Source organism: Musa acuminata, chromosome BXJ3-7 (assembly GCF_036884655.1).
Source record: "Musa acuminata AAA Group cultivar baxijiao chromosome BXJ3-7, Cavendish_Baxijiao_AAA, whole genome shotgun sequence".
In the NCBI taxonomy this organism is placed as follows: Eukaryota; Viridiplantae; Streptophyta; class Magnoliopsida; order Zingiberales; family Musaceae; genus Musa; species Musa acuminata.
The window spans coordinates 11,695,874-11,712,397 of record NC_088355.1 but is presented as its reverse complement, the minus strand read 5'-3'; the positions used below and the strand labels follow the sequence as shown (position 1 = coordinate 11,712,397).

Genomic DNA, 16,524 nt, shown 5'->3' with positions numbered 1-16,524 from the left:
TACGCAAAGTCATCCACACGGAGGCTTGTTTCTTCTCCACCGAGTCCTTGCACAAAGACCAGAGCCGGGAGGGAAATTTCTTGACTCCTCGGGTAATTGACTTGTACCTCATGTGTAAACGTTGATTGATCTACGTGGATTCGCGCCGCACGATACCATTCTACGTCAATCTTGAACCTCCTCATTGATGCTGATGCTGAAGTGACTGTTGGCACGTGGATATACCAGAATATATCATATTAGTACTAAACATGAAGAAATGATTGACAAAGAAATGTCGTTATAACATTGTTTAAATGTCTACTAGACATGAAAAGCCTTCTCTGGTAGCTATGATAACAGGATCCTCAACTCAGCCTGTTCTACTTGGACCTTCATGTTGCACTGCACAACCATTCAAGACGCTCTAAAATGTGACTGGGGCATGAGGACAGTCGTATGGGCACCTCAGGCTATATAGAGTGGATTAAACAGGTAACTGTTCATAACTGATCCATCCAAACCTTACCTGCTGCAGGCAATTTTGTTAGTGTTGATGGAGGAATCCATCACCATGCTGAAAATTACAATCTCTCCGTATTTCCTTCCCAATCTCAACATGAATGAAGATAAAATAATGAGAAGAAAAAAAAAATCAGGCATTCAGCTACCTTTGATAAAAATGTTTTACCAATTTGGCATATACAGAGAGCTGAATTGATTTCACTGCCAGAAGGGAATCCATGGTAAGTGATAGCAAAAGATGAAATCAAGCAAGTAACCCACAATTTTCCAGGGAAAGAAACAGGGAGAAGACCAGTTATACGTGAATCCAGATCTAATATAAATTACAGATAACAATGATAAAAACTTTTTCAGCATTGCAATTCTGTATCGGATGAGAACAGTTTGACAGGCCCTACCACTACTTAGTGACTACAGTTAACACCACGGGAAACTAAGTCTCAAGGGTTTACTTGGTTTGCAATGGAGGAATATGATTTACTTGGTAAACGAATTCTTACTGCCTTCCTTTCTTTGAACTGCAACTGGGGCACTTGTACTGCTTTATACTCTCAGCTTTTGCAGGAGTTATCTTCACACACTTCCCATGGAACCACCTTTCACATACATCACAGGCAATCCAAAATTCATCTGCACTATAACTTCCACCACAAGTTCCACAAAGGGTTTCGCTGTGTTCATCATCTTCCTCACCATAACCCTCATCAGCTGTCCTCGAGTTGCTTTTAATCTGTCCATCACTTGATCTCTGTGGAGTAAAATTAGTTATTGGTCAAAAAATTTGGAAGGAAAGCAAAGACAAGCAGAAGATTCAACTAACATCACCTTGGTTGCGAGTTTAGATTTACTAGCACTGTCCATGCTAGACTTCTCCTTTGACTGTCTCCTATCTGAGACAACTTCAAAAACAGTCGGAAGTTCATTGATCATGCTAAATAAACGTTTCCTGTCATTACAAAGGAGAATAAAATACTTTTTGAGTGCCAAGACAAGCTGGCAAAGCAGTCAATTGGACTGTGGAACTTCCATGCTAGTACGAACAATATATAACAACAAACAAACTGTTCATTCACTTGAACTTCTATGTTAATTTTCATTTACAGTATGCAGAAACCAAAGCAGTGAGAAAGTGGACACCTTAGAGCATAAATGTGTGCAAATCCTCAAAACCAACAGTCTAACAAGACGAATGCTACAAGATAATACGATCACTGGTTCAGGAATGACAACGTACGGTCAGGATAAGAAAAGACTGGTTTAGGTCAAATTCTATAACTAGTATATGATCTTATATACAGCACCGAACCAATCACATACACCGTTTCATGAAAAACCACTTCTGTTATAAATTTTCAATAGCTGGTATACCACATTCTAAAACAATTTGAATTTGCTTTCTTACTTACTAACCACAATATAAAGAAATCAAAAAGAAGAGAAGGACTTCATAATTCTTGCATCTTCCTCGCATAAACTAATATGACTAATTGGCAACTTAAACCACAACATTACACTCCCAAGTCAAAAACCAAGGATAAATAGAACATACTTTTTAGTACACTCTTGAGTAGTACTAGTACTTCAGCATAGTTCAGTCACTTCTATTTGTTAAAGACATCCAATTAAGCGGGTTCTTTGTATACATTTCAAGTCAGGCAAATCCAAATCATGTATGCAGTGGATGATGGTAAATAAGATGCCAGTGCACAGTAGATTAATAATATAATAACAATATCTTTCTGATATATTTTTTATTATTGAGAAAATAATGTTTTTCTATAATTGGGAGTAATGACTTTAACCCAGCAGTCTAAATAGGCACCGGGGCGCTCACCTAGGTGCTCGAGTGAGACAAGGCAAGGCCCAAGCGCCTCAAGGGTGGGCTAGGCGACGTGCTTCAGTGAGGTGCTCGCCTGAACCTAGGTATCAGGTGCCTCGGGTAAGCGCCCGGTTCAAATGAAGCAACCAAACCAGACTTTAAAGTCTAGTTTGGTCCAAAAGTGGCTAGTTGGTTTGATTGAACCAACTAGCCACTTTCTTACCAGCAAAAGCAACCCCCTGCACCCCCGCATGACCCTGAGCCATCAACCCTAGCACAGCTTCTGCATCCACTACCGACGCTTTCTGCTACTGCCTTTGCTGCAGATGCAGTGGATCGAGGCTTCCTCTGTCACCGACAGACTGGTCCGACGGCCTAGCTTTCATCCACAGCTTCCTTCCACTGTCGTTGCTTCTGTGTGTAGCTCCTTCCACCATCGAAAGAGAGGACCACAACTTCCTTCGCTCTCGATGGACACCTATGAAGCTTCCTCTGTCCACGACGTCGCCGTCTACGGCTATTGTCGTTCACAGCTTCCATCTCTGCCACTACTGTCGCCTGCAATTTCCTCCACCACCTTCGTTGTCGTCCAAAAGTTCCATTGTCGGTAACTTTGTCTCCCCCTCTTAACAGTTTTTTTCCCCCCCCTCGCTTCACTCGAGCACAATTATTTTCTCCCCCTCTTAACAATTCTTTTCTCCTCGTCTGAAAGTTCCACTATCAAAGCACCTCGCTTCGCTCAGGCAAGTCCCTAGCACCTTGGGCATTTTAGGATCTTAGCGCCTAGCGCTTTTTAAACCACTGCTTTTACCAAATAATAGAAAGCCATAAAAGAATGTCAAAATCTTAGTGGATGTGCAACTTGTAGTCTCCAAAGAAAAAAAATTAACAACTCGAACCACTACAAAGACTTTGGGTTGCAGAATTCCACTGAGATCCAAAACAAAAGATGCACCAGGCCTTGACATACCATCACAAGGGACAGATGCAACAAAACATCAAACCCAAGATATTCTAACAATTCCATCATCCTAATTTATAAGCAACATAAATCACCAACATGCTTCTACAACACTTGATGCATACAACTGGTTTCTTCTACTCACAATCTAGGTGCTCAGGTCAGTGAATCATCCATGGTAAAATTCTCACCAACGTACCATGCTCCTTTTTACTCCATGAACATCACTTTATACATATTTCACTAATGGAAATCCAATTTGGCAGCACCCTTGTACTTTAAACAGCTTATACAAATTTGCATGAATGACCACACACCTGGCAATTGATATTCATGTCCAATCTCTGAGTGTGATGCCAGAACATGGGTGGAACTTCATATAAGGGTGTATTTCCATGTTACAAAAATCTCCGGCCATCACTTTGGTGAGGCAAAAATTCAAGAATAAACGATTGGTTGTTTCACGATTTGGTTGTGTTTTGCCAACACCAGCAACCAAAATAATTGTCTTTTATCTCCTCAGCAGGATTCCCTCGATAAGAACTTTGAAGACAATTTGCAACAGTTAACCACATCAAAAGCCTTCCTGAAGTCTAGCTTTCCATGTTTGTGATGGTCTGCTAACTTCCTTGCTCACATGAAGTCATTGAGCAAAAAAATTGGTTCTGATACTATCAACACAGAATGAACACAGTTAAAACAAGCTCCACATTGTTCTGGACCATAGGTCCATTTATGTCATCCAACTCATTCTTTAGCTTCTAGTAGTCTCCACATTTTTTCATGTAAAAGAGCAAGTTCGAGATACATGCACAACTTATTCAGAAAACAAACTACATAGGGGTTTGGAAATCATTTTGTGTTCTATTTTACTATTGGATCAACGATATAGATAATAAATGATTCATGCATGAATCAAATTCTTAATCTCAATTAAGATCTTCATTTTCGACAAAAAAATGAAAAAAGAAAAATGAACACCAATCTTTCAGGTCTCGTGTATGTGTTAAGCAGGTCTTCAACAACCTTCTTTATTCACAAAACTAAAAAATTCAGCAATCATGCCAAACTACCCAACCATAGCACAAGAGTCAAGAGCTCTTGATACCATATTGGAATAAAGTTATAGCAAAAGGAAAATGAAAGAATGATAAAGTTTTTTCTTCTCTTCCTTAAATTTCTCTATATTGTGGTCGGTATGGGAGAAAGTGAAATTAGATTGTTCTGGAATGGGGTATACCATCTGTTGAAAATGTTACAACTGAAGTGGGTTTCAATGAAACAGTGTATGCGATTAGTAAATGCAATGCTTTTTAGTTGCAATCGATTACATCAGCCAATATAATGATGGCATACATTTGGGAAGAACACAAAAAGAAAAATACACAAAAGAAAGACCATTTAATCCCCCATCTATTTCAACTAGATTTCTCAAATCAGTAAATGGGCAAAGGAGAGAATATACTTAGGACAAAGCATCAGCAATTTCACATCTCTCAGGTATTTCCCACCTACACATCTAACCTCATGTCCGATAATATCAACTCATAAATGCACAGATTCAGAGATATTCTTTACTTATGGTCTAATATTAGTCATATGTCCACCTTGTAACTACAATCAAGTAACCATCAAAACAAGCCAACGCATCTACTATGCATTTAGAGATATTCGACAAAAGGTAATAAGACTCTCAAACCTCCTGTTCATACTCCCTGCTCAAACAACAGAATAGAGTAACGCGCTGATTTGAATCAAACCCATACCTCTCGTTCCGGTTGAGGCGCGCCCCAAGATAGAAAGCAACAGACAAGAGCCAGGAGTCGCTGTGCACGGCGATGAGCGAGAGCCAGTCGCGGCGATTCATCCCATCCCTCGCGAAATTGATCCCGAGCGCCGGCTCCGGCAGCTCCGGCGGCACCTCCTCCGCCGGGAGGTTCACCTCCCACGAGTCGTTGGGGTGTCCGTACAGACACAGGTTCTCCTTCTCTGCACCACCCACAAATCCGGTCAAGCAAACACGCAGAAACACCAAATAAGCCGGATCCGTGCGGTGAAGGCCGACAGAAACCCACCCGGATCGCACTGGGCGTAGAACTCGTCCACATCTGACAACAACAAGGCGTCGTCAAAGAGGTCAGCCGAAGAACAACAACACGAAGAAGAAGAAGAACGACAACAACAAAGAGATCAAGAGAAAGGGGAAAGGGGACCGTGGGTGAGGGCGCGGACGATGCCGGCGCGGCGGCTGCTGTAGTCCTTGAAGATCTCCTCGACGGTGCGGGGTGCGGAGGAGATGGGGCCGACTTCCATGGCGCGGGGGGCGGAGATTGAGATCGGCGGCCCGCGGATCCGGCGCTACCGATCGCCGCAAGAGGAGGAAGAGACGGAACGCATACGGAGAACACTCCAAGAGGAGCGAAGCGGTAGTGTATTCGCGATCGATTTGACGGAGAGGGCTGCAATCTATTCGGACGCCGAGGAATATGTTAGGGAAATAAAAAAGATAAATAACAATTCTAATAGGCGGGTTTTCTTTTGTATTTATTACAGTTTTTTTTTTTTTCTGTCTCCGTTGCTTTTTTTTCCCATATTGCTGTACCTGCCTTTTTGTTATGTAATTGAACCGATACTAAATTATATTTAATCCCAGTTTCATGTCCGATTTATCGGCCCATTGGGCCTTACTAAAGCCGATCAAATCGGAGTCGATCATTGCACGTGCAAACCATGTGCCTAATGGAAAGCCACTTGTCGTCTGTGTGGTTGTGATTGTTCGGTGCGATGGCATCGCATAAAATCTCAGATTACCGTGTCATTAATTGAATACGTCGGTCAATTTATTCGATCATACATTTAATGTTTTAATAGGTCGTACACCTTCCTCCCACCCACCTCCATCGCCGATCGCCGATCGCCGACGCATCGACCCGAACCCCTCCTCGTCCCATCCCACCGGGGGAATGGAGGGGACGCCGTCGGCGGCAGCGGTGCTGAAGGCGGTCACGCTGACCCACGTCCGGTACCGGCGCGGGGACGCCCTGGGCCACTTTCTGGCGTGGGTGTCCCTCATGCCGGTCTTCATCAGCCTCGGCGGCTTCGTCTCCCACTTCCTCTTCCGGCGGGAGCTGCAGGGCCTCTGCTTCTTCCTTGGCCTCCTCCTCTCCCAGGCTCTCAACGAGCTCATCAAGTCCTCCATACAGCAGTCCCGCCCCTCGTCGATGTGCGCCGCCCTCGAGGTCTGCGACTCCCACGGCTGGCCCTCCAGCCACTCCCAGTACATGTTCTTCTTCGCCGCCTACTTCTCCCTCCTATGCCTCCTCAACGGCATCGGTGTTTCCTCACCCCGCTCCAGGCGCCTCCTCGCCCTCCTCCCCTGGCCCTCCGCCTTCCTCACCCTATACTCCCGCGTCTACCTCGGCTACCACACCGTCCCCCAGGTATTTCTTCATTTATTACCATCGCAGGTCCCGGATCTGTTCAAGATTCAATCTGATTTGATCGATGGGTCAGGTTACCGCGGGAGCGACGCTGGGGCTGGTGCTCGGTGCGGGGTGGTTCTGCATCGTGAACACGATGCTGGTCGACTACTTTCCGGCGGTGGAGGAGAGCGCGATCGGGAGATTCCTTTACATCAAGGACTCTTCGCACGTCCCGAACGTGCTCAAGTTCGAGTACGACAATGCGAGGCTTGCCAGGAAGAAGATAGCCAAGGATTGATTGCTTCTCTGTACGTTGTTGGAACCTTTCTTTATTTTTCTCTTTTCTTTGGTAGTCATTATGTGATTTACTTCTTGTTTTCACTTGATTTTTTTTTAGTTATTTTGGATGTTTAGAATGCTATCCTTGGAATTTTGTAGGGTTAATTATCAGTAAACAGGGACTGTTGGATTGTTATTATGTTTCTACTTTTTATGAAGGGCTATATCTGTTTGCTACTTCTTCATGCCCTTTTGTGCAAGTTTCTATCATGTTACTTTTTAGGTCTTCCATCTGATGTTGAACCTTTTGATCAAACAAAGATTGTTTGTTGTTGGCAAGGCTTGTTTCAGCCGATCCTCCACAGTGTCTTCTTTCATCTGGCAATTTTTCAATCTTTATAAATTAATGCTCTCTTGTAGGAACACACATTCGCCCTCTCAACTTCTCTTGGGAACTTTACCTCATGCGCTTCTAGTATGATAGATCTTGTAATTGGTGTCTTGCAATCTAGGAATCTGTGTGATCAATTGATCATGGCCTTTATAATGTCTGTGTCAGTTATTATCTGCATAGTAGTTTATTCCTATTGACCAATTGAAAACTAATTATGATCAAAAGGGTTCTTATTTCACTTAATTAGATCTTATATACTTATATACAAGGGGTTTTAAAGATGATTCATCAAAACAGGTCCATACGATGGTATGCTAAAATCTAGTGATTTAAAAAGCGTTAGACGTTAAAAGGCGCAAGGTCTCAAAATGCCCGAGGCACTAGGCACTAGGCACTCGTCAAAACGAAGCGAGATACTCTGAAATATTAAAATATAAAAAATAATATAATTAATAAATATAATTATATTAAATTAAAATATAATATTAAATTAAAAAGATTTAAAGTACAAGTCACATAACACATTATCTATCTTTTAATAACAAAAATATTAAAAGATTCAAGACAATAAAATTTTGGATCAAATTTAATTATCATTATAATCAACATCGTCATTCTCAAACATATAATCATCTTTTTCTTCCTCTCATCCATCTTCATCAAAATATATTTTCTCCTCTTCGACAATAGCAAGAGATGAGCTTATGGCTTTTGTACTCATTTTCTCCTTCATTATCTGTCTTATACATATCTATAATTCTTCAACACCTGAGGCTCTTGTCACATCTCCCCATATCAAGTTATTACCTTCAAATACAAGCTCATCTTTGGTATCTTGCAAGTTCGCACCCATTCTCTTACCAATCACTCAATTGAATCATCAATGTCTTGTAATGAGATTGGATCAATGTTATTTGGCAAATCATGATAAGCCTTCAATGCTTGATTATACTTTATATAAACAAGATCATGTAATCATTGATGCTTTAACATATTTTTTCTCTTTGTGTGAATCTGTAATGTCATATAATTTGAAAATATATTAATACATATATTTAAAAAAGAATAGATTAATTAAAACAAAATATTCTATGATCCTTACATGCTCAAATACACTCCAGTTTCGCTCACAGCCCGTAGCATTATATGTCAAACTAAGAATTTTGATGGTCAATTACTACAAATTCGGGATGGAATTTTTAAATAGATTCCACCATTCAATTGTAAAATTTATTTTATTATTAGCAATTACACACTATACGTGAAATTAATTATATCAATTTATTAATACCTAGGGACGTAGTTGTCATATATTGAACTGTCATTGGAATTCCAAAAAGATCATCGACATTCTTATGTAAAGATAATACACGTATGATCTTATCTTACACTTCAAAGCTTGGAACCAATCTTGCAATGCATTGTTATATTAACTCATTTATAACTTTTGCATCAAGCTCAACGAAGGTGTTCTTATAAAATAATTCTGGGTTCAAATAATATCTTGTTGCCTATAATGCACGATGAAATTAATAATTCTTTCTTTCATCAATGATTTCAAATATTTTCTAATACTTCTCTTCATTTTCATCAAAATATTTTTGAATTCTCCTTTGCTTTATTCATAACCTCATAAATATATTTCATTGTATGTTTTTTACATTATCTGTCAATTGAAGGACTCGAACGAAAAGGTTCATTATCTTTAATATATAAAGTATAAGATTCCAAAAGGACAATATTAAGATTATATCGTTGGCCCTCTGTAATATCAAGAAGGAAATAGCAAATTGGGTAACACAATATCTCACCAATTCCTTTTTTCTTGTGAATTCTTTTATCATATTCAAATTATAGAGAAATCCAACGACAAAGATTGTCCTTTTTTAAAAAAAATTTATTTTAAATTTTTTTTCAATATATTCAAACATTAAATCAATGCAATGTGCCACACATAGAGTCTTATATAAGTGGTCTTTTTACTTTAAGTAATTTACCTAAAACAAAGGATAACAAAATTGATAAGACTTCAGAGTCACATAGTCCTTTCATTCAAATTGGAGACAAAGCAATTAAAAGATTAAAAAATTTAAAAGATAAATCTTATTAGTTAACACATAGTTGCTTCCATTGTTAGTTATAACTTGGACGATATTTTGTTCACCAATTTCTTCCACAAACTTGTCATATATCTTTTCATTAGATTTCATAAAGATGATACATCTATTGACTTCATAAACATGATTCCTAAAGAACAATTACCATAAAATTAATTATACTCATATGTCTCTTATCAATACAAACATCTAACATAATAGAGCAATCATGGTTTACCCATGATTCTTTGTGGCCTTTTAATAAGTCTTTTGTATAATCCAACTTTTTTTTCTGTAATAGAATTTGCATATCATCATAACTTGGAGGTTTTAATCCCCCACTATATCTTCCAATAGCTTCAATTATCTTCTTTAAATTGTCTAAACGATAAGCAATGATTTAAAAAGGCGGTCGGGCGAGGCGAGGCAAGGGTCTTTAAATTGTCTAAACGATAAGCAATGATTTAAAAAGGCGCTCGGGCGAGGCGAGGCGAGGCCCTTGCCTCGCCCGAGTGCCTCGCTTCACTTCCAGGCGGCACGATTCAAAGAGGCGCCGCTTGGGCACTCGCCCGAGCCCAGGTGCTGGGCGCTTTGGGCGAGCGCCTAGGTTAAACTAGGTGATCGAACCAGCGTTTTAGGTCTGGTTCGGTCTCTGGTGCTTTAGTTGGTTCAATCGAACCCAACCCGATATCAACTATCGTTGCCCAACCCTAACCCTGCTCGTTGCCGCTGTCGCTGTCGTCGCTCCCACTCCCGCTGCCTCCTTACACTCCCGCTCCCGCTACCGCTGCCGCTTCATCTTTTCTCAGTCAGCACCCCCTTACACTCCTCTTCTTTCTTCTCCTTCAGTATACAGTTAACAGTATACTAATAATAGTATTTGTATTTATTAGATTAATAATATATTATTTTGATTTTAATACTGTTAATTTTTTTTAATTTAATAGCATATTTTTATTTAAAATTTTAAATAATTATATTTATTAATTATATTATATATTTTTATATTTTAGTGTCTTGCTTCGCTCGGGCGAGTGCCTAGCGCTTTTTAAATTACTGACGATAAGTGCTAAGGGGAAGGCTAGCCTAATAAAAAATGCGAATAATGTGCTGAATTATTCTTCCCCTTATTTCCTTATCACAAGCATTACTTATATTTGTTTATCTTAACTTTGCTCCTACTTTCCCTTGTTGCTTTTGTGATCCTTGATACATATATAAGTCCATCGATCCTTTTTTTGCCTTCTTAATAGTTATTGTTTCTTTTTCTTTTCTGTAATATGCTCTTTTCTCACTTGTATTGACACTTTCAAAATAATAATCTTCTTCGTTATCTCTAATATGTTTAACATTATCCTTCGGTAAAAGCTCATAAGATTTATTCCTTTATATCTTTTTTTCAATCATATAAGCTAGCAGCTCTTCTTTTACATCAGATGGACACTTCTTGCAGGCTAATGCATTGTTGAAATTTTTTTGCTAGATGTTGTTTTGCACGAAAAATATTACCTCTAGTAGTTTTATCATAAAAGATGCAAGTAATTGTATTAGGATTTTTAGGATCCTTTAGATAATTGTATTTTCAGGCAGGATCCTTTCTTGAATATTTTAAAAAATCTTCTAAATCGTTTTGTACACTTGTCATTAATCCTGAAACTCTAATAATAATTTTAAATAAATAGAGATTAGCAATGTTAAAATCTAAATTATATATTATCAATCTAAATATAGATTGTTTTATACAGTAATTAAGAGTCTATTGTTAACAGTATATTATTTACTGTTAACAGTAGTTAAAGGGGGAGAATAGTGTCACCGACAGTGGAAAGTGAGGAATGAGAGGGCAACAGTGATGGAGAAACTTTGAGACGACGACGACAGTAGCGGAGGAAGCTGTAGATGATAGCCATGGTGACAGAGGAAGCTGCGGACGGCAACAGCGACAATGGCAAAAGCTATGGATGGTAATGTCATCGGCGGAGGAAGCTTCAAAGGTGTCCGTCGGTGGCTGAAGAAGTTGTTGTCCTCTCTCTCTATAGTAGAAGGAATCGCACACAGAAGCAGTTGTGGCAAAAGGAACTACGCACGAATGCTAGACCGTCGGACCCATCCATCGGCGATAGAGGAAGCCTCGGTCCTGTGCGTCAACGACGAAGGTAGCAGTAGAGAAAGCGTCAACGATGGAGGCAGAGGTTGCATTAGGGTTGATGGCTAGGGGTCATGCAAGGGTGCAGGGGGCGGGTTTTGTGGGTACAGTAAAAGAAAGTAGCTAGTTAGCTCAATCGAACCAACTAGCTAGTGTTCAACCAAACCAAACTTAAAAGTTTGGTTCAGTCGCTTCATTTGAATCGAGCGCTCGCTCGAGGCACCTAGCGCTTGGGTTCAAGTGGGCGCTACAATTCATTGAAGCACGTCACCTAGTCAACCCTTGAGATGCTCGGGCTTCGTCTCGCCTCACCTCACCCGAGCACCTATTTAAGCCCTTGCTAAAATCCAAAGTTGAATAGCAATTTTTGGTGCATGCATCTAATGAGACATCAATTACAGTGAGATAGATTGAAATGAATGAGCATATGTGTGTGCATAACAAAGGCCTTTGTCATACAATTCTCACACATCCTATGGTACGCTAAGTGCCAACATCTTGTCTATATAATCCCTTTTCTTATATGCATATCTATTGAAGGTCTTATATATGATAGGATATCAATAGATAAACAATGAGATGAGGAGATAATATCGATCATAAGAAATTGTCTTAAATAGCAAGAAGTGATGAGTTGTCTAAAAACTAATTAAAACTTTGGCATTAATGTATCCAACAAGCCAAGAATTTAGAAACCCACAGCTTTTTTGTTGATATGGTGCCACTACCAAATCCAATAGATGGTCGAATATCCCAAATATATTGAGCCTTTGACCAAACTTCCATGTCTCATAATTGGATGGCTAAATCATACCATTAAAAATTAGAAAGAATGGGTCTCACACCACTCACATAATCCACAAAATAGAACTATTGATCCATTAATATGATAATTGATTGTCTATATCACAGTTATAATCTCTTTTTTTTTTTTTGTAAACTTCCAAAGTACAAGAACAAATAAATAAATATATATATATATATATATATATGTATGTAGTATGTATGATTGTATGTATGTATGTATATGTATATATGCATATATGTATATATGTATATATATATGTATATATATATTTATTTATAGAAATAGGGAAATGATAAAATTACATCAAATCAAGTCATTCACGTATTCTCTAGATTTTTCTCAACAGATAATTTTCCTTTTTTGATAATGTATTTGATCTGTAGGTTTCTATCTTTGTAAATTGTGAAATGTCCTTGTAAAAATAAGATCAACTAGACCTAAAGCAATTTTTTTTATTTTTTTTGTTGACTTTATTTTTCTTTTCCTTGAGTAACTTTGATAATTAATGAAGAAATATGGAAATTGTTGTTATCTGACAACTTATAACAATTACAAAAGGCCCTTTAAATTATTAAATTTTATTCAAATGAGAAATAAGTTAAAATTGTCCTGCATTATAGTATGACCAAACCTGTTTTAATCTGATCTGCTTCGGTTTATATTGTTCAGTAAGTAGAATATTAACACTTTGAGGTTTCTTTGTTATTTTTTATCAGCTAGATCCTTTTCAAGTTGCCCCATTTTGTGTTTTCAATACGTTTATAATGATATGTTAGAGTTATATAATTTTTCTGGCTGTTATGATTTTGCTTATCTGAGTATATCCATTATCTCATATTCCAATCTTGCAAGTCAAAGGTTTTCCAAAATGATTGAACTTAATACGGACCTCTTTTTTCCTGAAAAGCAAAGTAAAATTTCCAAAAGAAAATTGTATCTGGTTTATACACCTTAGACATCTAGTATGTTAGCCAGCATTCAAAGAATAAAAATTTCACAGTCCGATTTGGTTGAACTTTTGGAGGAAAGAATTTTGGACAAGAAAAAATGGGAATAGAGAAAAAATGTGGAGACAAGGTTAATTTAGTAAACGTATGGTTGGAGAGATTTTTTTTTTTTTTTTCATAAAGGGTAAGGGTGAAGGCAGAATTTGAGCCCAGGACCTTGCGATATACTACCAAAGTCTTTACCAAACAATGTCAACTATGTTGGATGAGATTTTGAACCTGTAACTTTTGTTATGTGAGTTTGGTGCACTATTACCAAACTAATGTTTAAGGGTGGTTGGGGAGAAACTCGCGGATTGAGAACTTAAACAGTGATTGGAATTGTCAAGTATAACAAGGGACTTGAAATTTGAAGCTAAATTTACAATCAAATTATAAGTGAACAATTTACAAGCAAATTTAACAAGTGACTGCAGGTGTTTCATAACAATTTAATAGTTTTATAAGAAACACTTTATCTCGACTAAAACTGCATTTTCCCAGTTCCAAAAGAGAGCTTTTGATAGGAATACATGAAATTGATACATCAGCTTTTCTGCTGGACCTTGCACCAAAATGGGGTTTCTTTTTCTAAATTCTGTATAACTATGTAGGTCTTTAGGAACTTTTTAACCATAATTTCGTTCGATTAATTGTAGAAAGCAAGAAATATTGAGTGACTATGGTAACTAAATGGTAGCAGTCATCTTTAGTATAGTCCAAAAATGATAGATTAAATTATCAGCATATGATCTTAACTATCGGGGTGTCTCCGAAAGAAGATTTCTGTTCTGGTAATTGCTCTCTGATTTCTCATGAAAATATTCTTTTTAAGTAAAATCAGATGATTTCGGAATGTTTGGCTATTGCATCAGTGATTTCGGATATGTTTGATGAAGTTTGGTCGATTTATGTATTAGTTTGAAATGTTTTCATCCCTTTGGTGCAGGTTGATCTGCTTGGGAGAAAAAGAAACAAAAATAACCTGAATCTCCGAAGGCATACTGACAAGGTCTAGAGAGATGATCTTCCTCCTGGTACTGTTTGTCCTTTAGCTTATCACCATTCTGATTCATATGAAAAAACTGATATCAGCACTGCACATTTGCACTCTATTATCGTGCATCTTTGTAATGTCGAACAGTATGTAGTTAGTTACACAGCAAACACAGCTCATTAGTGTTGGATATGTGTACGTGTGGGGGTGATATGAATGCGAATACATCAATCGTTGATGGATTCGAACGATCGGATTGGAGCCGTCCGTTATCGGAATTATGGAATCTGGTCAAACTATGTGAAGGTGTGGGAGTCACGTGCTATAGATGTTGTGCATAAGATGCTTACAGGTGCATTTAATGCGATGGTATTTTATGTGTGAGCTCGTACGTGCAGATCACAATGAAGTGCCGACGTGGAACGGAGTGGGGGGAGGGGCCTACAGGGGGCTTCACGTGAACCCATATGGATATAATGCATGAACCATGTAGTGGCGCACAATCCCCGAACTATATCATGTTTGATGTCGGAAGTCCAGCATTTTGCGGTGCTGATATGGATTATATAATGATAATACAGATAATTTCCATGTCACTTAAGAATGTTATTATATACATTGGAAAATTGCACGAGTAGCATTTTTTTAATATTTTCGGGTATTAGATAAAAATATATATATATTATCAGGAAATTCTGAAAATGAGGTTTCAGAATTAGATAAAAATAATAATAATATTTTTCTCGTAAGTTCGTCCGATTATATCGTATCATATATAAAACGGTTTCAGAAACCGTTACAATCACCGTTATGTCAAGGAAACAATGGTCACATGGACTCATCTGGTATCGGTACAGTTCACAGTTCGGCGTGCACAGACCTCTCCACAGCCTCCTAAAATATGTCGCTACCTCTTCTGGTTTCGTGAGCCAAGGAGATGATGAGGCCTGCGGGCGCCATGGTGCCGTCGAGCCCCGGCCGGGAGAAGCTCCCAGTGCCGGGACTCGCCCGGATCCTGGCCGGCATTGGCAGCCGGAGCCGCGGCCGGCCTGCCGCCCGCTCCGTCCCTATGTTCAGCTCCCGTAACAAGAGCGTCGGCCGCTCGTCTTCGGTGGCGACGCAGGTAGCCGTGGCGGCGGCAGCGGTGGGGGAGGAAGGGGAGCCTTGCTCGCCGAAGGTGACTTGCATCGGTCAGGTTCGAATCCGGAACAAGAAGTCGGCGTCGCAGTCCAGAACGCGTCAGCCGAAGGATATGGCGCCTTGTCAGTGCTTCCACAAGGCGTTGCTCTGCAGTCTTCTTCCTGCTCGGAAGAAGCCCAAGGGTGGGGGCGACGGCCGGTCGCTGTGGCGAAGGTGGGCGTCGCTGGGCGGCCGATCGGGCAGGTACCAACGGCGGGAACCGGATTCGCCCAAAGCACCGCCGTTGGAGTTCATCATAATAAAGGCAGACGGGGAAGACGAAGAAGAGGAGCACGAGGAAGACGCACGGTTGTTCGCAGCCGCGAGGCCCCCGAAGAATGCGCTCCTGCTGATGAGATGCCGCTCGGCGCCGCACAATAGCGAGTCCTCGCTCGCCACCACCGCCCGCTACGCGGCCTCCCCCCTTCCGGAGCCCAAACCAGGCGAAGTGAGGAAGCAGAAGAAGAAGAAAAAGACCAACGAGAGGTTGAGCAGCCCGGCGGCAGCAGAGTTGGCAGAAGATGAAGACGAGGAGGAGGAGGAGGGAACAGGGTCGGAATCACAGCGGCCACTGGTGCTGACGCGAAGCAGGTCGGAGCCGGGGAGGAGGAGGAGGAGGTCGGCGGCGTAGGCATCAAGCAAGCACGAGGTGTTCCCATCTGTCGTGTTCCGTTCCTCTGTTCCTGTCCATTTCTGGTTGCCTCGTAGTTTTCTTTCTCGGTGTTTGCTGGCTGATGGGATCCGATGTATGAAACGGTAGTTTGTATATTCCAACATAAAAGAGTGTTTTTGGAAGCTATGATTTCTTTCCTTCCTTTCACCCTCGATATCTCATCGTCTGTGAAGGTTGAAGCAGATACACTTGCAGGGGAATCTGAAACCCTCAGTGGCCGTCACTCTCTGACACCGACAGGACGAAGGGAGAGAAAAAAG

At 40.0% G+C, this 16,524-nt stretch overlaps 3 protein-coding genes across 3 annotated transcripts; 2 read left to right on the top strand and 1 right to left on the bottom strand.

Annotated features, from left to right (window-relative positions):
- Nucleotides 1–743: 743 nt before the first annotated feature.
- LOC135643833 (PHD finger protein ALFIN-LIKE 2-like) lies at nucleotides 744–5,773 on the bottom strand. Its single transcript, XM_065161196.1, has 5 exons — nucleotides 5,498–5,773; nucleotides 5,360–5,392; nucleotides 5,051–5,273; nucleotides 1,330–1,450; nucleotides 744–1,252 (listed from the first exon to the last, which is right to left on the bottom strand). The coding sequence occupies exons 1-5, from the start codon at nucleotides 5,595–5,597 to the stop codon at nucleotides 1,001–1,003; spliced, it is 729 nt and encodes a 242-aa protein (XP_065017268.1). The 5' UTR covers nucleotides 5,598–5,773; the 3' UTR covers nucleotides 744–1,000.
- A 341-nt stretch (nucleotides 5,774–6,114) lies between these two features.
- LOC135643834 (lipid phosphate phosphatase gamma-like) lies at nucleotides 6,115–14,604 on the top strand. The gene is made up of 3 exons (XM_065161197.1): nucleotides 6,115–6,724; nucleotides 6,798–7,014; nucleotides 14,365–14,604. The coding sequence occupies exons 1-2, from the start codon at nucleotides 6,248–6,250 to the stop codon at nucleotides 7,002–7,004; spliced, it is 684 nt and encodes a 227-aa protein (XP_065017269.1). The 5' UTR covers nucleotides 6,115–6,247; the 3' UTR covers nucleotides 7,005–7,014; nucleotides 14,365–14,604.
- Nucleotides 14,605–14,759: 155 nt separating this feature from the next.
- On the top strand, nucleotides 14,760–16,514 carry LOC103991909 (uncharacterized). The gene has a single exon (XM_009411449.3). The coding sequence runs from the start codon at nucleotides 15,350–15,352 to the stop codon at nucleotides 16,220–16,222; it is 873 nt and encodes a 290-aa protein (XP_009409724.3). The 5' UTR covers nucleotides 14,760–15,349; the 3' UTR covers nucleotides 16,223–16,514.
- The last annotated feature ends 10 nt before the right edge of the window (nucleotides 16,515–16,524 follow it).